This window comes from Lipophrys pholis (genome assembly GCF_963383615.2).
Source record: "Lipophrys pholis genome assembly, chromosome: 7".
Lineage (NCBI taxonomy): Eukaryota > Metazoa > Chordata > Actinopteri > Blenniiformes > Blenniidae > Lipophrys > Lipophrys pholis.
In genome coordinates, this window is record NC_137638.1 from 31,546,625 (window position 1) to 31,571,960 (window position 25,336).

Consider the following 25,336-nt stretch of genomic DNA (forward strand, 5'->3'; position numbering starts at 1 on the left):
TTATATTCACACATTATTTACAAAATGTCAACAACGGAAGATTTGTCCATCCAGCCATACATGTTGGAGCCAGAGTCGGACCCGGCGGAGCGAGATGAAAATGACGATGATGCACCTGCAGAACAACGTCTTCATATGGATGTAACGCAATGGTGTGTTACTATATTTACACTAACTTCTCCATCCATGCCCACTACTACAATACTGCCTGTATTACAACGACTATTTAACACAGAAGTTACATTATAATCTAAAACGAGCACACAGCGCTAACATATGAAGACGGTGCAACTGCTAATGCTAACAAAACAATGACAGGGACGTCTTATCATCACACATTTTAGCGTTATATACAGCTTACCGAAGTGCTCTGTTCGTCGTCTCCATAGATAGAAGGAACTGACCGCTCAATCAGATGAAGTCTTTCGGCAAATCCTTCTTTATACTGGCGGAGGTTGCTGAAGCAGTCATTCTTGAAGTGCTTCGCGCACACAAAAATGACCTTACCCACAGATGTGGGTACATTTCTGTGAAAAATAAAACTCAACCAGGCACTTCAAAAAGGTTCTGATGCTGGGAGACGGTGTAACGAAGCTTGTGGGTTACTACATCCAACAACCGAACATTTCGACTTATCCTCTCGTAACTTCGGTTGGACTACAAAATCGCAGCGAGAAACAAAAATGGCGGATTGCTCGAAGTGTCGATGTCCTAATTTGGCAGTTCCGCTGCGAATACTGTGACGTCATTGTTCAAAAAACGTAATAGAGAATAGAAAAATCGAAACCGATCGCAAAATATGACCAAAACAGAATATAAAGATATCAACGGAGCACCTGAAGAGACTACTTTGAACTTTTCTGTACTTCTAAACACTCTAAATATACAACAAAATGCATTTAAGGGCTAAAAAAAGTGGATTTAGCATGATATGTCCCCTTTAAAATAACCATAACATATTTGGTGTTTGGATCATTCAATATCAACTGGTCCTACAATTTGTCCTTGTGACCCGTCCCTCTGAAGAGAGGACACCTGCCTTCATGGGACACTTGTCCTTGGATTGTAGGGCGTGCCCACATCAGAGATTTTACTGTAGTCTGTATTTTTGTCATATCATTTATTCGTTAGTCCAAGTTTGGAGATGAACTTTATGATTTTGATTTTGCCATGTCTGGGACTCTCTAGCTGAAATTATGACGTTTATTTAGTGGCCTTTTGTTGTAGCTGCGAGTTGGTCCTTTGTAGTCAGACTACCAAAAATACCGCATTTAACTCAAACGTGAGCTAATGTTAATGTAAAGATTAACAATTTTTCTCCTTTGCGCCAGTCTCACGTTAATGTAAAGATTAACGTTAGCATGTGAAAGCTAAAGTCACCCAGCCCTTCACCTAAAGTTACGCGATGCAAAACTCCAAGGAACGTGTACATTTACAGATAACTGGAGTTTCAGTAAACAAAGCGTGCTTATTAACGGTTGAAAAAGCAACTCTGCTGATATTTGAGAGTCACTCTTCAACTCGGCGAGCATGTTATTCATTTCCATCCATCTTGTCCCGGTTATCCATTTCCAGATTGCGGGGGTGGCAGTCTGCGCACTGTCATACAGATCACATTGCACTGATGAAGAACCTTTCCTGCAGGTGGTGAGCCCACGGGAAGGTGGCGCCCGGCGTGGGACACAGACCCACTACCATGAGATTGCGAGTCTCATGCTCTACCAACTGAGCTAGCCGGGCATGTTATTCATGGCTCAGCTCTTAATTAAACAAAAAATCTGTTTGTCATTGCGGCTCCTTTTTTTTAACATAACACTTAAACCGCAGGAGCTGTTGGCTAACAGTCCTGGTCCGAGTACAAGCAAGCGGTGTCGGCAGCCCACACTGGACTTGAAATAAAACAAACAATTTCAAGACGTAAAAAGAGCTTGTGTTTAAGTAAAGTTCTATGAAAGCGTGAATACAGCCACCATTATGATTTATAGTCCCATTGTCAGACTGATGCAAAATAATGTATGTATGTGTCTATCATTAGATGCAGTCATATACCAAAATCCATTTAAATTGAAAAAAAATTTGCTTCTTGTGGCAAATATTGTTGTGCGATTAATTGAAATTATTAAATCACAAAGCCACTAATTAGATTTTTTTTTAAATTAAGTTCCACCCCTAAATTAGTTTACTGTTGTCCCTTTTTATTCTGGTCACATATGTAACAGTTTTATTGATTGGTTTTGGTGTTTCTTTTGTAGGTTTGGATTTCTGAAGACAGAAACCACGCTATGCATTGGGAGTGCAAGTCCTGCTTGTTTTCTTCTGAAAAGAGGGCTCAACTATTCAAGCACCGCCGCTTAAAACATGGAAGCTACGCCTGAACTACTCCAATTCCATTCCTCCACACAGATTGTCTGTGTTCATTCAAGTCATTTAATGCCCTAAAAGTGCATCTAACAAGAAATCACTCCCATGAAGACAAGATAGATAAGATAAGATAAGAAGCTTTATTGTCATTGTGCAAATACAACTAAATTCCATTTGTTGCATCACTAATAGCAGCAGCAGAATGTCACATTCACATTTAAATAAAAAATAGTCTTTGGTAAGGTGCGGTATTGAAGTGCAAGTTCTTTTTTTTGGGGGGGGGTCATGAAGTATATATGATGGGCAGATGAATAGAGCTGATGAAGTCCCTGTGATTTTCCATTGTCCTCTTTGCAATTTTGAAGAAACCTGCACAAACTAACTTTTTCCCCCATTTTCGCCAACATCTTAAAAATAAAGAAACTGTGAAGGGTCCATGTGAAAACTGGATTTTTGAGAGCAATGTCTACTCAACAATTAATGCTCATAAATGCAAAGAGCATCGGCTTCTCAGTCAGAGGCGGTTGAAGCCTGACATTGCCAAGCGCAACACACCTCACGATTCAGATCCAGAAGTGGCACAAGATGTACAAGAAGTGGAGGATTTTTTCTTGTGATGCTACAGACCAAGACAAAAATGAAAAAGAAGCTAAAATCGAAAATTTGTATCACTAACTAACGGCATCAACTTGAGCATAATTTAGCCTCACTCTTTCTTAAACTGCAGGCAGTCTTGCATTTATCTGACATGGCAGTACAGGAGGTAATTCAACAACTAAATCAGCTTGTTCTTCTCTCAGAACCCCTTTTGCATAATGCCATTCAGCAAATTCTCAATGAACATGGTGTCGGTGAGGATTCACTCGTGAGAAAGATTGTGAATGCTCTCCTAAGAATAACTTGTTCTTGAAAATGACTGATGCTGGCCAGTCACTTGCCACAGCCAGTAAAAGAGCCTCATATTTTCAGAGGGCATTTCCTATGGTCATGCCAGTTGAATACAAGATTGAAAAAGAGTTACAATCACTCTCTTATGTGGCAATTCTGAAAATGTTACAAAAAACTATTAAATAGAGCTGATGTTCTAGATAAAATTCTCACACGAGTGCACCGTTGATGGATTCAACACTTACAGAGATGGCGCTCACTATCGTGGGATTTTTTTTTTTTTAACTGAGACCTTAAGGATTTTGCTTGACCTTTACATTGATGAATTGTAGATAGCCATTCCTCTGGGCACTTCCAAAAAGAAACAAACTGGTATCTATTGGGTTCTTGCCAATCTTTCCTCAAAACACCGCTCCTGTCTCCACTCTATTCAGCTAGCAATATTGTGCAGAGCAAGTGCAATTAAACAGCATGGCTATGCAGCTGTCCTTCACCCACTTCTTCAAGACCTGGTCACGTTTGAAAAACACGGTGTCTATGTTAAGCAGTTAGCGAGTGTGTGAAAGGAACTGTGCTCTATGTGTCAGCCGATAACTTAGGTGCTCATTCTATTGCTGGTTTTCAGGAGAGTTTCACAGTGCAGCACCCCTGTTGATTTTGCATGGCAAAGCGGAGTGACATCCAGCAGAGAGAGGTCCAATCAGGAGCATTTGAGTGTAGAACCAGCCAGGATCATAACAGGCAAGTTTCTGAAGTTTCAGAGAATCCAAATCTGGTGAAAGAATATGGTGTGAAAGATCCTTGTGTTTTAAGCGACTATTTGGAACATTTCTCCACTGAACTGGGTTTCCACCTGACATAATGCATGACCTCCTGGAAGGTACCATCCCTGTTGAGATGTCTTTGTGCATTAATGACTTGATCTCCAAGAAGTACATCACCATTGAGTACTTGGACAAAGTGATCAAACATTTTCCTTATAAAATTCACTGACAGGACTGTTTAGCCTCAGATTATCTCAGCCACATTTGTCTCTAGAGGTACTTTTGTTTAAGTAAAGTGAACTTATTACAATTTACAGTGCATCTTGGCTTGCAATTGAACAAAGTCTTCAGAGTTGCTCTCTGCCAGCTCTCCTCTTTTCCGCAGCTCAGCCCCTGAAATCCATTGCTGGAAAAAACTTCATAGTTATGAGTTCTCTAAAAATTTGTTATTAAATTAGAAAAGCATTTAACCTACCTGAGATCTCTCCCTATACACTTCATCGAAACCACACCTTCTCACCCTCACTGTCTGATAATACCTTCCTACTCTGGAAGAATAAGGGCACCGTTACCATTTGGGACCTTTATCTCAATAAGACCTTTGCTACCTTTGCTCAGCTGAAAGGGAAATTCACACTATCAGATACACACTTCTTCCATTATCTGCAGGTTAGATATTTTGTCAGTAAAAACATACCCCACTTCCAGTCATTGCCAGCCCCCAATGACCTGTACACCCTTTTGAATCAACCCGCTGACACGACTTACTTCACGATTTGTTACTCTTTTTACTTTGCTCAATCCAACCTATAACTAAACACTTAAAAGAACCTTGGGGAAAAGACGTGGCTTCGTCAAGAAGTGACAGCGATTGGGAAGCCTATCTTGGTGATATTCACAGATGTTCAATAAACTCAAGACACCACGTTTCTGTGAGAACAAAGAAACATGTGGTCACCACTGGAAAAATTCACCATTGATCATGTGACCCCCACCTCGGAAACTGCATCCCTGCAGCTCACCACTAGGGGGATCCACCAACTCCGCCACACCCATGGTCTGGAAACCTGAGACCAGCCCAAGGAGATTGGCTGAGACGCATCCTGAGTGCAGCAGGGGTCGAACTATGACGCACAACTATAAAAGTCCAACACACGAAAATCCAACCATCTCCAAGACGGACTTGCCACGCAGTACTTCGTATGTGGACACAAAGGGGCCGCGTGTTCACTCACACGGACTGGGCTGAAACACTTCCAACTCGCAGGACGAGCTGGAAAAGCCGTGGAAACGTACTTTTGTTTATCTTTTCTTTTTCTTCAACGGGACCCACACAGCCGCAAGCAAACTTCGTTCCCCTCCAGCCGTGCAGTTTCCCTGTGCCTGAAGCTCGCTTCTGCACCCACGCAAGGAGTGCCAGTTTACTCACAGCGCGTTGGCGGACCCTGTCATGTTTCAAAACGCAACTCAGGTCTTCCTGTCCCCGGGACACTAAAGACCTGCCACAAATCAAAGGATTTTACCCGGCCACGGAGACACGTTCCACCCACCTTCTGACCAAGTAAGGGGCTGTGTCTGGGCAGAATAGGTAGAATGACGTGCTATTGAGATTGCTGTGTGTTTTATTTTGTGCTTGTGAGACTCTGGGATGCTGATCTCCTCCTCTGTTTCCAAGCAGTTTGTGCCGCGCTTAGATAGACATCTACGCAGATCACCATACGCGCACACGAGCTATCCCGCAGCTATCAGAAGCTGAGACGGTCTGAGCAGCTGACCCAGCTTCTGTTGATAACTTCCGGACTCTCGTGTTAGCAGAACCTCGCCAGAACTCTTCTCTCCTTCTCTTTCTCTCTCTCTTTCATTAACCCCGTTCGTGCGCTCCCCGCGCGTCCACTGCCGCTCGTCTTATTTGATCGAGATAAGCGCACACACATAGCCACATTTAGCACCCGAACCGCTAACTTGTGCTGCTAATGACAGATCACCAGAGTTCTGACTGCATGTTTCGACATCCAGTTAGAACTCTGGCTCAGAACCGGACTGACAGTGTCGTCTGGTCGTCAAGTGAGCTCGGAACGCGTCCCCGAATCGCCACAGTAACGCTGCTCTGCAGAGCGCAACCGGGCCGCAATTTTGACTATTTGAAACTGCATCAGAGCTGCCATCTTGGATGAGGATCCCAACTCATCCACCACCTGGTGGACGTTCGAGGTCATCACAACTACTCACATTGACCCGCCGACGTCTGCCTCCACCTGGTGGACGTTCAAGGTCATTACACCCATCACCCTCATCACTCCATACCACACACACACGCACGCACGCACGCACATGCACACACCCTCTTTGTACATAGTGTTTGCTGTTTAGTAGATTAGATATCCGTGTTAAATGTCGTTTGCTACTTGAATGTGTTGATTTATGAAATGATTTCAGAATTATTTATGAATTCATACATTTTTGTCAATAAACGCCTATTAGCTGAATTGAACGATTCTTGGTGATTATTGTGTATTTATTGTTGACAATTCACTGGTGTGTAACAGTCTGTGCTCGGATCTCACACCTTCCATTTTATTTAAGATTGTTATATTTTTACACATAAATATTAACTGACTTAAATAAACTGTTTTACAAACAAGACTGATATTTTGGTATGAGCTATTTCCTTTGTTTTGTTTTTTTCGCCCTTGTCCTGTTCGGCAGCTTGGGCCAACAATATGATGTGATTGAGAGCCTTCGGAGTCAGAACAGTTTTTGGTCTTGCAACAGGGAGAGACCTGGAGTCTCCATATAGTCCTCCATACAATATCCTTGTTGTGCTACATATATTATTTGCAGTTATCACACTGATCCAAATACTTTCCAACTGTTTTTGGATTAAATCAGCCTGAGCAGCTCAATCTAGACAGTAAGAGGATTTCTTAGATTAACCAGCCTGAGCAGCTCAATCTAGACAGTAAGATGATTTCTTAGATTAACCAGCCTGAGCAGCTCTATCTAGACAGTAAGATGATTTCTTAGATTAACCAGCCTGAGCAGCTCTATCTAGACAGTAACGTGAAGCAGGAACATGAATTAACAAAGAGGTACCAACAAAAGAGGAACATGATTTTCAAAGTTTGTGCAAATGATGATAGAGAACAAGCAACTTCAGAAGTACCTTTCGTGAGGAGTGGAGGTGTGTGTGTGTGTGTGTGTGTGTGTGTGTGTGTGTGTGTGTGTGTGTGTGTGTGTGTGTGTGTGTGTGTGTGTGTGTGTGTGTGTGTGTGTGTGTGGCTTGTCCACTGGGTGTGACCAGAACTGTTGTGGGGGGACCCGTAGCGACACCGCCACCCTGGCAGACGGCAGCACCCCAGGCCCGGGGAGACCCCAGCGAACCCCCCGGGCCGAGAGCCCACCCACCCCCCCCCCCACAACCCGGCAAGGCAGAGACGGCCCCAGCCGCCGCGCCCCGGACCAGCCCTGCGCCCAAGACCCGGGAAAGCGAAGGCCCGTACAGGCCCCGGTCGGAGGACAGTCAACTCTACACCCCCCGGAGCCTCATATCCCACCCGCCCCATGATTCTCCCCCCGATCTTGATTGATAAACCCCCACCCCCTCCCCGACACAGACCCAGACCCAGACGCTCACACACTCGGGGAGCGGGGGGGGGGGGGGGGGGGGGGGGGGGGGGTGATGACTCTCGCCCCCTAGGCCGCCGGCCGGGCCCCCACCCGGCCACCGCGATATCCCATCCTCCACTAATTCAACAGCAAATGGGGGAGGAGCACCGCACCCCAGCCCCCCCACGACAAGGCGCCGTAAGGGGACCCGGGCAGGGAGCCCCCACCCCACCCAACGGCCAGACAGCAGAGTCTAAGACCCGCAGGGCCCAGTGCGAGCCCGGCCGGTGGCCAGTGGTTAGGGCACCCCCCCCTCATACACACACACACACACACACACACACACACACACACACACCCATATATCAGGCCCTGGAGGTCACTCTCAGCCAACCGTCCATCCAGAACCAGGAGCCCCCCCGTCCCCCGCTCTTTGTCCTGTGTAATGAACTCTGTGAAGGACCTTGTATTGTATGAGCTGTATATTGGGGTTTTTGCTCATTTTGAATGTATTTGTACAGATTTCTGACCAAAACGTTGGGTCTCTGTTGATGTTGAGATCTTCTTCCCATTTGAAGATGGGAGGGGATATTGAGATATTTGAACCTGACAGGATTGAGATAATTTTAGAAAGAGGTTTAGGTGCTGAGATCTTCAGGAGATTTGTCACTGTCTGAGGCAAGTTCAGGTTAATCTGTTCTAGTTTGAACTTAGTTTGTATTGTTGACTTAAGCTGAAGATACTCCAGATAGTTGTTTTGTATTAGCTATTTCCAGTTTATCTGGTGGTGCCCCAATTTATTATTAATAAATAAATAACAAATTTATTCAAATTAATAATTTTTCATTAATAAATAATTGTTGATAATTTATTAACTTTTAAGTAATTACTCAATTACTTTAGGAGTTGTTAATGAGTAAATGACCGTTTACTTCTATTAACAATTACAATTTTTCATAAATTACTTCCAGTGATTAAATTACTTTCAGTAATCTATTACTTACAGTAATTTAATGCTAATAACCAACCATAAATCCCAACAGTATGATTGTTGCGAAAAGGAACATCTTAACTCAGCGGAAGGGTGACGAGGCGCCTTCCACCAAGGCCTGGCTTGCAGAAGTCACCAGTTTGTTACATAGTTTTTTTTGTCTTTTCTGTCAGTGCTTTAATACTGTGTGTTTGATCATGAAAGCTTTTTCAATGTCATGCTGTCTGCTGTTCTAACTCTACCACAGTTTACCCTTTGTTCTGTAATTTACATTTTGAAAATTCATAAATAAAATATAAGAAAATAAATAAAAACAGATATTGTTGGAAACAAATTTCAAACTGTTCTCAGTCTGCATCAAAAACAAGAAGTTCGGATATTAATGTATTATTGTAGTGAGGTTTGCCTCCATAGGATAATTTTTCCTGCACAGGTGCACTTTTATATGTTCCCTGAAACAAAGCTCTCTCCGAGAGAATATTTACCCTTCACGTTATAATTCCTCTACCACCGTACCAATGTGCTGTTGCATCTACCAGAAACACAGAGCGGCGGGCCTGTGGCTACTGGATTCCCTGACAAGGAGACTACGGGAAATACGGGTCAGCAGCAAGACATCCAATACCATCATTCTGAACTTGGGGCGCCCCAAGGATCCGTGCTAAGTCATCTACTCTGGGTCTTATCAGCAACAGAGATCAGATACATACAGGAGCAATGTGAGCAGCCTGGCCAGGTGTGCAGCATCAAGAACCTCTGTCTGAACGTGGAGAAGACAAAGGAGATTGTTGTTTACTTCAGGGGACGGCACACCCAGTGTGCTCCTCTAAACATGGAGAGGGTGAGCAGCACCAAGTTCCTGGATGTGCACGTCACAGAAGATCTCTCCTGAACCATCAACACCACATCACTGGTCAAGAAAGCTTAACAATGTCTCTACTTTCTGCACAAGCTGAGAAGAGTCAGAGTCCCGCCCCTATTAAGTCCACCTTTTACATTGAGAGCAATCCATCCAGCTGTCTCACTGTGTGGAACGGCTCCTGCACGGCATCCTGTCGCAGGACCCCCCAGGACCCTCCACAACCTTCCAGGAGTCCTAGGGGGCTAGGACTCCCCAGGACCCTCCAGAACCTCCCAAGATCCCCTCGGACTCCCCAGGACCCTCCAGGACCCTCTAGGACCCCCAAGGGCTCCTCAGGACCCTCCAGGACCCCCCAGGAGGGGTTGTGGTTAGGGCTAACCCCTGCTGCCATCAGGGAAGAGACAGCGGAGTCTGAGGACCAGGACCAGCAGACTGAGGACCAGCTTCATCTACCAGTCTATCAGGAAGCTGACATTTGACTTTGTGTATTTTCAGCTTGTGTTTTGTTTTTTTATGAGGGTTTGAGAGAAATGCCATTTCAGTTCACTGTGTGTGTAGCAGAACCGAAAATAAAGAAAAGCCTGAACCTAAAAATAAAAAGATGGAAAATAAGTTAAAAATCTGAATCAACATCTATATCAGGGGGCAGCAACCAGTCAGAGATCAGGAGCTCCAAAAATGACCATGGTACAAACACCAAATGACAGTAAATGAAAATCCATTTGTTATTTTCGAAGCCAGATTTATTTATCGCACATACAAATAAAGACCCATGAATAGAGATACAGTCTCTCCCTGTCTTATACTGGCCCCAGACACACACAACCTTAATTAGCTGCAAGCATCAATCTTCTTCTAAAAAGGTAAGCCTGTGCAGTGGCGCATGTCTTCAACATTAACCAAGCTTCTATTACAGCATCAGGACTTTTTAGTCTTACTGTCTTATTTTCATAAAGAAAATCTACAAGGTCAATGAAGATAAGATTAAAGAGGCATTAACCACTGGAATTCTACAGCTAACAATACTAACAAATACAATCATACAAGAACCGTAATTCTGAGTTTGACAAGCATTATTTCTTTTAAGAATCCCCAAACCCACAATAAAAGTGACTATTAAATTAATTAACACTGAAAATAGAGTTTGCGTACTAATGCTGTTCAAGTTCTGCTGGTACATAATAATCAGGCAGCAGACTTCCCTGTGTGGACCAACATGCTTCAGATGGGTTTTATTCAACAACAGAAAGACGAGTAAAGATACTACAACTTGACCTTTGATGTTTTCAGTATGCTGTGTTTCTATGGTGATATATTATTACTATAGCGAGTTCAGAACTATTTTAATCTTCATTAGAAGTTACATTATATTTGACAGCCAACGTCATTGCTTCAGCTCCCTCCCACTGCACAGCTTCAGATAACCCAAGTCAAACAAGTCAACACTCCGTATGGTTGGATGCAGTCATGCCTTCAGGTTCAGATCAGTTCCACACAGCCGTATGGGAATTGAAAGGAAACATCTTCATTTCGATTTTTTCGAGCTCCAATCTGAAATCTTTGTATCAGAAAGACAAGATGGTTGAAAGTAAGTGAGTTAGCTGCATATTTTACAGAATGATTTCAGTGTGAGAACCAACACGAAAACAAAGAAGTGTAAAAGTATATATGTCTTAAAGTTAATGAGAGAAACTCTATGAGACTTTGAGTCACTTGTATCAAATAAAAATAAAATTGTTCCCTTACATTTAATTCAGCGAAAGCTTCATGGAGCCACTACAGAGATATTTTCTTGTTATTGCTTATTTATAACCGATTTGTAGAATTTGTATTTGGTACCTATCTTGTTTCTTTTTGGTTTTTGGTAAATTCCCTAAATACAAATCTAAAACAGCAAAACTTCCAATTCTATCCCGCACAGATGTCTCAGTCTATATTTTGTAGAACTGGTATTTTTATTTCTTTCAGCGTTTGCCAAAGACATTGATGAGGATAAATTACAAATAATTTGCATCTGTGGTTTAGCTTTTGGTTTACACTTTAGAAATAATTTCAATTTATGATTCAACACATTTTAACCTGTATTGACTCTGTCTGCTGTTTGTTGTTTGTCACATATAAAAACCTCTAATAATAAAAATAAAGTATAAAAATAAATCATTTTAATTAGCAAAATGGCCGATTCACAGTGTATTTGGTGTGGCAGCTTCCTGTCTGGTTGAATCTTCTGTGTGGATAACAGACGTGTCGTCTGTGCATAGGTACAGGATCATAGTGAAGTGTTAACGGTGAATCAGCTTGATGTTAGTTATCCTCTGCTTGAATTGAAATCACTCTTTTGTTATTGTTCTTGGAAAACTGTAAACTGCAACTGTGGTGAACAGGTTTCAGAAAGGATCAGTTTTCTCTGATGGATCGTCAAGGACGGTATTGTCTACCTGCCGCACTGGTTCCTGTCTCACCTGGAGAACTCAGGATACCTGTGAGGGTCTCGTTCTTTGACTTCTCCAGCGTTCAACACGGTCCAGCGTTTCTGCTGAGGGAGAAGTTGGAGGGAACGGGCGTCGACAGTGCTCTGACTACATGGACCATCGACTACCTCACTAACAGACCTGACTGCATGGACCATCGACTACCTCACCAACAGACCACTGTATGTTAAGCTTTACAGCTTTACAGCTCTGATGTGGTAGTCGGCAGTACAGGAGTTTCTCAGGGCACTGTGCTCTCTACTTTCCTCTTTTCCCTCTACACCTCCGATATCCATCACAACATGGACAGCTGCCACCTCCAGAAGTTCTCAGATGAGGACTTTTTATGATACAGCTATTATTAACCATTTAAAAACAAAGGTCCCTGGACAGACTGAAAACAGCCAAAACAGCAGAAAGAGTATATCAAAAAATACTAATGTTACAAATCAACTGGATAGACGATTAAATCCTCCAGCAAAACTCCACATCAACCACACACATATACCTGCACACCCTGCCAGGGTCAGGGGGTTTACCCTCTTGAGGGGAGTTCAGACTGAAAAACAAGTGCTGATTGCAATGAGTGTCATGAAACACATTGCATCCACACACTATCCACACACACTGTGACTTACTCATGCATACTCCGGTGGCACTGTGGAGGAACTGCCCCTCCTGGCAGTGTGTCCTGCAGTAGCCGCTCTGCAGGGAGGCCAGCGGGGGACAAGAGGTGCAGTCGGCCTGGGAAGGGCCTGAGCACGTCTGGCAGGATGGATGGCACACTGCAGGAAGGAAGAACAATTCTATCAATCCATCCTTAATCATATGATAAAATGTAGCCCCTCCAACTTCCTAGAGACTTCCGGTGAAACACTCCAAATAAGAGTATAACACGGTAAAACAGTAACAACAGGATTTAATTCATCTTAAACACAAACATTAAAACTGCATGAGCAAAAATAAAAAGATAAAAGGATTTTTTTGGGGGTGATTTGTTGTGACGAATGTGATATTTAAATTAAACAATGGTTCAAGAATTTTACTAAAATATATTCATTATCCAACTGTCAACTTATGGCGACCTTTGACAAAATGTGATGAATATAGTTTAAAACTTTCTAAACTCATCACAGACTCAGCTAATCATGAACTAAAAAAGAATACAAAAATCAATTTCCACAAACTCATTTACTTTCACTGTTTGATATGTAGAGAGAAATAACAGCAAAATGATGTCAGGAACAAAACAACCAAACCCTAACCCTTAAGGTCAGTTCATACTCCATATGAACAAGAAGAAGGTTCGGAAAGACCCCAGGGCCTTGCCCAATAAATAACGCAATTTTCTTCGGCCAGCTGCCTCTGTCAGAAGAACTTTTGTTTGACTGTGCCAACCGTCTGGGCCAAAGTGTCTTGTGGAAGTTCTGCAGTGCAGTCCCCAAACTCCTGTGCTATTAGTAAAATTATTTTTGTTTACTTCCGCATTCCGCCAAAAGTCTGCGACAGGGCAGTGCATTTTGTAATATGCACTGCTGTGTGCTGCGCACACACCTTCCAGCTCGCCATTGCGTGTATCTGTCATATTCATGTTTAGCATGTAGCCTCACCACTGTGTGACCCCGAAGCTCCTTGGCATGTAGCACATAGCATGGATCGGAGTTTACATGATGCCCCTGAACGCAACACTCAGGGCTGTCAGGTCCTGTCGTTAAAACCTGTGGTTAAAACTGGACCAACATCACGGCTCAGACACAAACTTTGTCTTTGTGCTTAATGTGGTGATGAACCATCAGGACATTCAGGTGTGTTCAAGAAGGGAGACATGGAAGGGCTGCAGCCCTCCATGATCTGAGTTTGACACCCCTGGTTTAACACTTTAATTTACCGCTCAACTATTTGGTAAAGTAAAAACTGATTAATAATTGGCATACTATTAATCATCTCAAATAGTCTTGTTTTGGGGCAAGGAATCCTATTTCATCACTTGCATTTTTTTAACTCTGACTACTCTTCTGATAAAAACACTCACTAGAAGCATGTGGTGATCGTGATGAGACAACATTATTATGAGAGCTTTGTAACAGACATCCAGAGATTTTACGTGTTGATTATTTTGGTAATTTTTACACTTTGAAACTGATTTTTTATTACACATAAATAACATTTATTTGTGCTTTTAGGGCTGAAAATATTAAAAACAGTTCTTAAAATATTATTTGACACCCACTTTGCAATTATTTCAATACGTGCCATTAAAAGAGATAAAGGCTACAGAAATATGAGTTACTTAAAAGCAGTAGTCACAAACTCTTGGCCCGGGAACCACATTTGACGGCAGCACTCCCACTAATGGGCCCTGACTTCATGTTAAAACTATAATACAAGGGGGTGAATCGTTGTTCGAATGTGACCTTAAAACATTTTTTTACCGTACAACTTTCTTACTTTCTGCCTGGGATAATTCATAAATACCTTTAGAAGTGTTCAAGCTCAAGAAATCTGACTTTTAACCGCTCACGATGTCTAGCACATGTCCTAAACATGACTCCGTAAAAGGAGGCCACAAGACAGCGCAACTTTCCGAGACGACCAGGCCGATAACTTAAGAGGCTAATCCCTCCAGCACCCTCAATGCTACTCTCCTGCAGTCTATGATGGACTCTCTCAAGGGGGACATTGTTGGTAAGACTGATGCCTTGTCCACGAGCCTACGCACTGAGATCTCCTCTATAAGGCAAGAGCTGAAGAGCTCAATTGAACCACTCCAGCACACTGTGGAGGCCCACGAGGCGTCCAGACAAGAACTTGTGCGTGCGGGTGCAGAGAATAGCTCCCGCATACACGAGTTGATATTTCTTTACTACACTTGACATTCCATCAGTTCATCCTGATTGAGCAACTACAGAAACCAATAACCGTTAATGAACTCTCTTCTGCATTTGCATCTATGCAGGGTGGGAAATGTCCTGGGCCCGATGGCTATCCGATTGAATTCTACAGGAAATTCCAACACAAGCTAATTCAGGTTTGATAGATACAGTATGTGTAATGAATCTTTCCTGTCTCTTAAGTTACCCCCAATACCTAACCAAGCTTCCATCTCCCTCATTCTAAAAAAGTATAAAGACCCTGCTCCTCCTACCGACCAATCAGTTTACCAAACGTTGATTTTAAATTGTTATCTAAAATGCTGGCCTTATGTTTGGAGTCTGTGTTGCCATTCTTTTTTAAATATAAGATGACTCCTTAACACAATCTACTATTCCCCCTGGTCCCTGGTACCAGAGGCGGTGATCTTCTTGGATGCAGAAAAAGCCTTTACCAGGTTGAATGTAGATACCTTTTCTACACTTTAGATACATTTGGCTTTAAACTCCTTTATTCTTCCCCGTTAGCCTCAGTCAGGACAAACAAATCAGGTTATTTTCCCTTTCGTCAATCTACTCGGCAAGGCTGTCCCTTAAGTCCCCTTCTATTTGCTCTAGCTATAAAGTCCCTCGCAATCGCACTTGGCTGTGATCCACATATTACGGGCATATTTAGGAATGCTACTGAACAACGGGTTTCTCTATACCTCCTCTACATTTCAAATTGTTCGGTATCTATTCTGGCTGCTCTTACTGTTCTGAGCTCTTTTGGTGAGATATCTGGCTATAAATTAAACCTGGGTAAGGTGAATTATTTCCCCTAAATAAAGCAGGACATGAACTTCCTTTGCAAAAATTACCATTTAAAACAACAAGACATTGGCTTACGTACTTTGGAGTCAGGATAACCAGCAATATCACAGACCTTTGTGAGGCCAATTTTGCTCCGCTTCAGAATTGGGTACAGGATGATATTGACCACTGGTCATTGATGAAGCTATCTCTAACTGCACATATTAATACTGTCAAAATGAACATGTTGCCAAAGTTTGTCTGTTTCAGTGTGCTCTGAATTTTCTCCGAAGTTGATGCTCTTATAACATATTTCATATAGGATAAGAAAACTTCAAAATTAGCCAGACAGTCCTTACAGAGACCAAAAACTGAAGGGTAGAATGGCCTAAATGTTAGATTTTATTACTGGGCAGTCCTGCTTAGAATAGTCCAACTCTGGTTACAAGATGAATTGTATCACACCCCTCCTGTATGGCTCAAACTCGAAGCCGATTCCTGCCACTCGGTTTCACTCTCAGCTTTAGTTCATGCTTCCGTTAGGAGCCCTGCATCGAGCTACACTAAAAACATCTTAGTTAAAACTTCCCTAAGGGTCTAGAATCAGTTCAGACAATATTTTGGTCTCCAAACACACTCAACATTAGCTCCAATAGTCGCTAATTTTGTCTTCTCACCGTCCTTGGTAGATGGTGCATTTGTGGTCTAGTCTAACCAGGGTATTAATTCAAGATTTTTATATTGATAATAGTTTTGCATCCTTTCAGCAGCTCCCGGAAAAGTTTACCCTGCCTAAACAACATTTCTTTACGTACTTACAAATCCGCCATTCAGTCGCAGGTTTTCTCAATCTCCCAACTTACCCACGGATGCAACTTTAGACATATTCCTCAAATCAATAACAACTCTCAAAGGTATGATGTCACACCTAGACACCAACATCCATTCCCTTCGTCTGGTCTCTCTTAATAAGATCAAATTACTATGGGAGGCAGATCTGGGTGAGACAATAGCAGAGGAACTTTGACAGGACGCCCTTAAAAAAGTCCACAATCTTCTATTTGGGCAAAACATGGGATGATCCAGTGCAGGATTGTTCATTGCACTCACCTGACTAAGGTAAGGCTTTCCAAAATATTTCAAGATGTGGACCCTGTTTGTGACATGTGCCATTCAACACCAGCGACACATGCCCATATGTTTTGGTCTTGTTCTACCTTATGGTCTCATTTGGAGGATATTTTTCAATCTATTACCAGAGTTGTTGGGAAACCTATTGAACTGCACTATTTGGCATAACTACATCTGGTTTAACACTTTCCTCCTCTCAGAAAACCTTCATAGCTTTTGTCACCCTTCTGGCAAGAACAGTAATTCTGTTAAAGTGGAAATCTGCAACACCTCTCTCTCTCTCTTCGAATAAAAGATATCTTTATTTCAGTCAATTTAGAACGAATTACAAGCATAAAGAATGCTCACTCATTAAGTTTCATAGTATATGGAACTCCATATTTAGATATGTTCAAGAAGTAGACTTCCAGGAGATTCCCGAGGGACTGACAGCATATTACACCTTTTCATTTAAAAAGTTTTATGACATAATTGGTGATTTATTGATACTGCTTTTGTTTTTCTCACTTTCTGTTTCCTTTTTAGTCATAGTTTTTTTTCATGTTTGTTTAGGCAGGGTAAACTTTTCCGACAGCTGCTGAAAGGATGCAAAACTATTATCAATATATTAATCTTTAAATGACGTAATACCCTGGTTAGACTAGACCACAAATGCACCATCTACCAAGGATGGTGAGAAGACAAAATTAGGAACTATTAGAGCTAATGTAGAGTATGTTTGGAGACCAAAATATCGTCTGAACTGATTCCAGAACCTAAGGGAAGTTTTAACCAAAATGTTTTTAGTGTAGCTTGGGGACGCTTATTTTTACATTTTATTTTTGTATTAATGATCCAGGGAGGTTTTCTGTGTGTTGGACTGAGATGCAGAATGTGTGTGTGTGGGGGGGGGGGGGTTTGGGGGTTGGCTCACTGGCACTGAGGTGCAGAGTGTGTGTGCTCTGACCTTGGCACTGCTTGTCCTGGATAAAGAAAGCCGGTGGGCAGGTGGGCTCACAGTGGCCCTGGTGCAGGCTGTTCCGGGAGAGACAGGACGTGCAGTTGTCTGCAGATGGTCCGGTGCAGCGCCAGCAGGAGGGATGACACTCTGAAAAACACAGAAAATTCTGAGGATGCTGCTTCTCCTCACTACTGCAAAATGACATTGAAAATGAGTGTACCATCAATTTTCTTCTGTCATTTTTGTCCATCATGGTTGTGCAATATTGTGACAAATAAGCTGGGAATAGCCTTGCTTTCCACAAACAGAAGCTTGCCTTGTAGCAACAGTGATGCACAAATGAATCTGAAGACTCATTTATGAGCTGAAAATAGCTCTAACTTGCATAACTGCATCGGATTTCCAGATCCTGCACTCACTCTTCTGTATGCTGAACAAGCAGGTGCAACCACATTATTGGAGTCTGAGTCTCAGAAGTTTGAGTTCAATCCTCCCGAAGAAATCCAGCAGCCATTGTTTTCCCATCAGAAGTTACACATTAACAGCCAGCTCACAGAAAGACACCAGGAAGGACTCCACAGCACTACTTCTCAAGGAGAATCAAATATATGACAAAGCATATTTAGAGATTACAGAAGTCATTCAAGTTGAACAAAGTGGGTGTAAAAATAATCTTCAGGTGAGAAGAAATGACAAAAACAACTGAAACAGTTTTACAGCTTTTCTTTTCAGAGTCACAACACTCAGATTATCAGTCATTAGATTTTCACCAACTTTTTGACCTCCACCCACAATTGCTCTGTCAAAGACATTTCATTGGCGGTTCACATAGAATGTTTGTCTGTCTGATGATCAAGTTTAACACACCAACACACACACACATTTCATCAATAAATGAAGAGAAAAAGAATAATTGTAGTGTCCTCACTCTTTTATTGCAGCTTGGAAATGTGATTTCCATCACACATTATCTGGTGCACAAGCTCAGACAATCAGATTCATTCCTTTGTTTTGTGTTGATAGGGTCATAATTTGAAGTGGGTTCAGTTGATGAGGTTGTGATTTAGTTTAGAGATGTGAGTGCTTCTTAATGTCCTCCATAAATCATCCTCCTGGTACAATATGGGGGTTATTACCACATCAGTGCAAATCTGCATGCAGAAACACAGACCTCTGAGGAGTTCACTATGTCATCTGCATTAACTCTGCTGTGTTATGATGTTCTCCAAATCAATACATTTCAATAAAAATCCAATACGAGGGCAAGGCAACTGATGCAACTACAGAATGTACCTGTAGCAGTGGAGCATGCCACCGCCGGGTTCCCCCACAGAGACGCCGAGTCAGATTGTCCCATAAGCATCGTTTTAGTTTAAAGTAAATCAAAACCAAACTCACACATAGGCTTTTCAGCCTGTCACCCCGAATGTCTGGCGGCTCCTCTTTTTATGGGCAGAGAGGTGAGGCAGCACACCTGACTGTGTTCAGACAGGAGATTGTACCTCTGACATGTTTTCTTGCTTCAAAATACTTCCATTTTGTTTTATCTGCTCTATTATTGTGCAGATAATTGTAAGAGGTTCTATATTCAGTCAGCTGATTATAGGAGAGATCTGATTTCCATCAGACTTTCCCTTATTTTCAATTATCTCAATCCAAGAAAGCATTGAAAGGACTTGGTCACCTCAAAAAAATAAGACAACCTTTGTTATCATTATGTGGGGAGGGAGATAATATTGACAGGTTTTTCTAGAAGCAGAACTTTGTATCCAAGACCTTTGTGAATCACATTACTTCTTTTTGTCAACGTCAACTGTGCTGCTGGAAGTATACCTTTGTGCCATTCACAGAAAAGTTATCTAAAGAGTAAGCAAATACAAAGTTCAAATACAAGGATGATGCTGCCCTCATACCTTCAGCTCTACAGAACATCAGTCACTGTGTTTGGTACTGGTTCCTCCTACATTACTCACACTTAAGGTCGATTCATACTCCATAAGAACAAGAAGAAAGTTTGGCACTGTGGGGTCCTGCTGAGCAAAATGACTATGCCTACATTCCGGGCCAAAGTATGTCGGTGCCGCACTTCCAAATCTTCGGCACTGCTGTGTGCTGCACATGCACTTTCCAGCTCACTAATGACTATCAGTCATATATTAATCATATTTAGGGTGTAACCTCGCTACTGTATGAGCCCCGCAGCTCGTCAACATGTCGGACGGTAGATTTACGTGTTGCACCTGAACGCATCACTCAAAGCTGTCAACTCCATTCATCCATTTTCTCCCACTTATCCATTTCCGGGTCGCGGGGGTGGCCGTCTGAGCTCTGTCACCCAGATCACATTGCATCGATTAAGAACCTTCCTGCAGGTGGTGAGCCCACGGGAAAGCTGTCAACTCCTGTAGTTAAAACATGCAGTTAAAACCGGACCACATCACGGCTTGGACAAAAGCTATCTCTTTTATTACTGAAACAGTTCAGCGAAATGTATCCTTCAGGTTTTAACTGAAGGAGCTGGTGTTTGCTATGGAAATCCACAACTTCGCTGATTTAGCCCTGCAACCACTCCTGTACTTAACATTCCCATCATTAAAGAACTTGGACTTCTTTGCCACCTCTACAGCCATAGACACTCGAGTTGAAAATTCATCTTCCAAAATCAGCCAAGCTGCTCTGCTACCAACAACCCATCTCTGCTCACCTGTTGCATGTCTGACGCATCATCAGAGCACTGTCAATGTATTATTAATAGTTGTTTTTACAATACTCCAAAACGGTTTTATTTGAGAAGAGCACCAAAAAACATGCGGATGATGTCCCTCTGAGGTCACCACAGAGTCTCCAGCATGGTTGTTGGATTTTTAATTGTCTGTTCTTAATTTGTCGTGTTATGACGAATCTAGTGAGATTCTTCCAACCAAATTCGCTTAATATCTGTGAGCTGGTGGTAGAACATTGTGTGAGGCACATTTTGCACTAATCATCAACTGAATTGTCAATCTTTAACTCTGATTCCCATTTGTGTTCAAGGCAAATTGTTGAGCTTTCTCTATTCTCCTCCAAGGCTTTATAAAAAGCTGAGATGATCTGAGATCTAACCATGAGAATACGCATCCTCTATAATTTGGATAATGCCATTCAATTCAGTCTTTGAATCAATTGTAGTCTCTTTCATGTGTAATCCCGAATTTGTAAATCTCTGAAAAAATCTTGTTTTTCTAATCCAAATTTCTCTTCTATTTCTTGAAAGCTCATACATTTCCCTTGTTTACAGATTGTACAGAGAGCGGTGATGCCTTTTTGGGTCCATTGCTTAAACCTCGAGTCGTCCAGACCTGGTAAAAACTTTGGATCATTGGCCGCTCAACTCAGTATTTTCCTCTCTCCTTGCAATTTAAATTTCCTCAATTACCTTTTCCCAAATTTGCAGTGTAAAATTTGTTATTATTTGTCCCTGCCTCTGGCAAGGCACAAAGATTACTTTTCCTGGGAGCCGAGGAATGGCATTTATTTTTATTCTTTTTAATCTGCTTCTTCTGCCGCAAGAACTTTGCCGAGGAACTAGTCCCGCACTGTTGGGAGCACGTACACATAAAGCACATCAAAACGTGTGGAAAATTTGGGAATCGTTTGCTATGACTATTATAAGTGGTACGCGAATCGTTTCGGAAATAAATCACTGTTGGTTAGAATCTCTCTCTCTTTCCCATCATTAAGCTGGGGGGGGCAGGGCCATGACCTGTGCAGCTGACCATGTGTTGAGAATGTCTTTGTTTTATAAATAATTGTGTTAATTCATAACTATCTCAGATCTGTTGTTTCCATAGTCAGCCACAGTTGTGGAACATGCAGAATCTAGAGAATTTAGATAGAAAATGTAATCTAACATATCTAAAACCAATTGTATTCTGTGAGCCTTTAAGTTGGATAAAGTTCTCAGCCGTTTTTGCAGTTTAACATGGGTGTGTATGTGGTAAGCCAGAGTGAGGCATCATTAATTTAGAGTGTGACCGGCTGGAGACTTCACCAAAAAAAAAAAAAAAGTATTTAACTTGTCTTTATGGCCACATTTCCTGCTTTAATGTCAACAAATTCGACATTAAAACGTAGCTACAGCACTTGCACTTTCAACAAGGGGTTCCTTTGATCTGTAAAATACTTGGGTCTCTCTTAAAAAGCCTTCAAGTGCAGCAAGTAACATATTTTCTCCCATAGACTTCTATAGGAATAGTGGAGACTTTTTCTCTCCAAAGTCAGAAATTGATACATTTCTAACCAGTCAGTGATCGGAGACGGAGCACTGTGGAGACATGAGAATCGGACCATGTGTCCATCAACTTCTTCCAATTCTGATCATGAAGAAATTTTTCATATAACGATTCTCGAACAAAAGTCACTTCTTCGGGGTGAGTGTTTCTGGCTTACTCAGTGTTAAAGGCCCTGTTTACACGACAACGTTTCACGTGACAACGCCTAATCCGCTAAAAAAAAGGAATGTGTTTACACTTCAGCAGCGGACACAGAGACAACGATATAGTTAGTATGCCGGGCCACTAGAGGGCGCTGTTGCTTGATTTTGTACTGAAACTACACAGACGTGTGTGCAGAGACACTATAAACATGAAGAAAATGGAGAGAACCTGACATCCGCATGGACTGATGATGCATCGGATGACATCAGGGTGAGTCTCAACTATTAAACCATTGATATGGACGATAAAACTAGAATATAGACCGCTGGTCGTACCACTACGTGGCCGCCATGTTTGTTTACAACTGAATGAGCAGGAGGGAGGGGGAGAGATGTGCATTAGCAGTAACAGGCTCTGTAGCCTCCATCAGTCTCTGCAGGAGGGATTTGCACCGTGAAAGAATCTTTCCACCTTGGGAGCCGGATTAAAAACTTTGTGGATACAGTGCATCCGCTAACTGGTGGCGTGTAAACGGACCCCCCAAAAGTGAAGAAAGTTTTGCGGATACACTCTATATTGTTGTTGTGTAAAAGGGGCCATAGTATTACAGGCTCCCTGTTCAGAGGGGGGGGTGAACACACACACACGGGGGGGAGGTGGAGGAAGGAGAGGAGGAGATGAGAGGAGGAGCTGGAGGAGGAGCAGGAGAGAGCAGTAGGAGGAGGGGGAGGAGGAGCAGAAGGGGGAGCAGAGGAGCAGGAGAAGGTGTGATGTCATTCTTTAAAGGGGACATATCATGCTAAATCCACTTTTTTAGCCCTTAAATGCATTTTGTTGTATATTTAGAGTGTTTAGAAGTACAGAAAAGTTCAAAGTAGTCTCTTCAGGTGCTCCGTTGATATCTTTATATTCTGTTTTGGTCATATTTTGCGATCGGTTTCGATTTTTCTATTCTCTATTACGTTTTTTGAACAATGACGTCACAGTATTCTCAGCGGAACTGCCAAATTAGGACATCGACATTTCGAGCAATCCGCCATTTTTGTTTCTCGCTGCGATTTTGTAGTCCAACCGAAGTTACGAGAGGATAAGTCGAAATGTTCGGTTGTTGGATGTAGTAACCCACAAGCTTCGTTACACCGTCTCCCAGCATCAGAACCTTTTCGAAGTGCCTGGTTGAGTTTTATTTTTCACAGAAATGTACCCACATCTGTGGGTAAGGTCATTTTTGTGTGCGCGAATCACTTTAAGGACGACTGCTTCAACAACCTCCGCCAGTATAAAGAAGGATTTGCCGAAAGACTTGGTCTGATTGAGCGGTCAGTTCCTTCTATCTATGGAGACGACGAACAGAGCACTTCGGTAAGCTGTATATAACGCTAAAAAGTGTGATGATAAGACGTCCCTGTCATTGTTTTGTTAGCATTAGCAGTTGCACCGTCTTCATATGTTAGCGCTGTGTGATCGTTTTAGATTATAATGTAACTTCTGTGTTAAATAGTCGTTGTAATACAGGCAGTATTGTAGTAGTGGGCATGGATGGAGAAGTTAGTGTAAATATAGTAACACACCATTGCGTTACATCCATATGAAGACGTTGTTCTGTAGGTGCATCATCGTCATTTTCATCTCGCTCCGCCGGGTCCGACTCTGGCTCCAACATGTATGGCTGGATGGACAAATCTTCCGTTGATGATATTTTGTAAATAATGTGTGAATATAAAGTTTCTGCGCCGCTAGATAATTGTATCTGTTCTATCAAACTACAAAGATGGCCGAACAGGGTGACGTTGAACCGAGTGTGACCTCTGCAACCTGGATAGGAGGAGGGGTATGAAGTGTCTCATTTACATTTGAAGAGACCGCCCCAAAACGAGTTGCTCTCAGAAGCACATCAGAAAAGGGGTTGAAAAGGGGCCTGTGGAGCTCTAATAATGAGGAATTCAGACCCAAGCATTGCAGTTTCGCGTTGTATAGACCACAACTGTATGATTTATATGTAAAAAGGAAGGATTTAAAAGCATGATATGTCTCCTTTAACATGGAGAGCTCATGGGAGAAGAGGAGCAGGAGTAGGAGGAGGAGAGAGGGAAGAGGAAGAGGAGGTGCAGGAGAAAGAAGGGGGGATCTGGAGGGAGAGGAGGAGGAAGAGGAGAAGGAGGAGGATCTGGAGGGAGAGGAGGAGGAGAAGCAGGAGAGAGCAGGAGGGAGAGGTGGAGCAACAGGACAGGGAGGAGGAGGATCAGGGAGAAGAGGATGAGATGAGAGGAGGAGGAGAGGAGAGGAGGAGGGGGAGCTGGAGGGAGACAAGGAGGTGAAGCAGGAGGAGGAGGAGCAGAAGTGGGAGCAGAGGAGCAGGACAAGGTGTGATGTCATTCTTTAACTTGAAGTGCCCTATACTCACACACACACACACACACACACACACACACACACACACACACACACACACACACACACACACACACACACACACACACACACACACACACACACACACACACACACACACACACACACACACACACACACACACACACACACACACACACACACGTTAGTATTGCTAGGTATCATGCTTTTTTATAACTAGCTTAAGTTATTAAGCTACTAACTAATTTATTAACTAGCTAGGCTAGTTAGCTTTGCAGATTAGCATGTGAGAATAGACCAGATTCCGGGACAAGGACATCTGGGGAGTAACTGGTGTGATTTTCAGGAAGATAACGGGTACGAGCCTGGCATGCTAGTTAGCATGCTAACAAAGTTGGTTCAATTGAGCTGATATTTGGGGGACGGCCTAAAAGGGGGGCTGGGGTTACGGATCACTGGGCCCCACCCACTTTTAACCCCATGCTAGGGTTAGAGTTACAGGACTGACCCTAGATGTAAATTGATAACGTGTGTTATGTTGGCGAGCTGACGATCTGTATGAACGTGAAGTGACGTCGGTCGGCGGTGGGGGGCAGGCACAAAAGAATTTCCTCTGGGAATTTTCTAGTTGGATCTAGCTCCTTTTTTTTAATCATTTCGGTTTGTTCATTTATACCCAACAAAATTTGTATTTGTATACCTGCGACCTCAATTTCGATATCGTTCCACCTTGCTTCATACTCGAATATGCACCAACATACTACAGGCCTCAGCTGTGCTGCGTAAAAATATTTTTGTGTATTTGGCAAAGACATTCCACCCTTACTCCTTGCGAGTTGAACAGTTTTGTATCTTGTTCTGGGTTTTCTGGC

At 42.6% G+C, this 25,336-nt stretch overlaps 1 protein-coding gene across 1 annotated transcript in view; it reads right to left on the bottom strand.

The window, feature by feature from the left end:
• The window catches only part of fras1 (Fraser extracellular matrix complex subunit 1), a 442,407-nt gene that overhangs the window by 212,148 nt on the left and 204,923 nt on the right, over nucleotides 1–25,336 (bottom strand). Inside the window, exons 18-19 of the mRNA XM_080467793.1 lie at nucleotides 17,683–17,823; nucleotides 12,582–12,728 (exon numbers count right to left, since the gene is read on the bottom strand). Of these exons, the coding sequence (XP_080323919.1) occupies nucleotides 12,582–12,728; nucleotides 17,683–17,823 (288 nt within the window). The remainder of the gene's footprint in view (nucleotides 1–12,581; nucleotides 12,729–17,682; nucleotides 17,824–25,336) is intronic.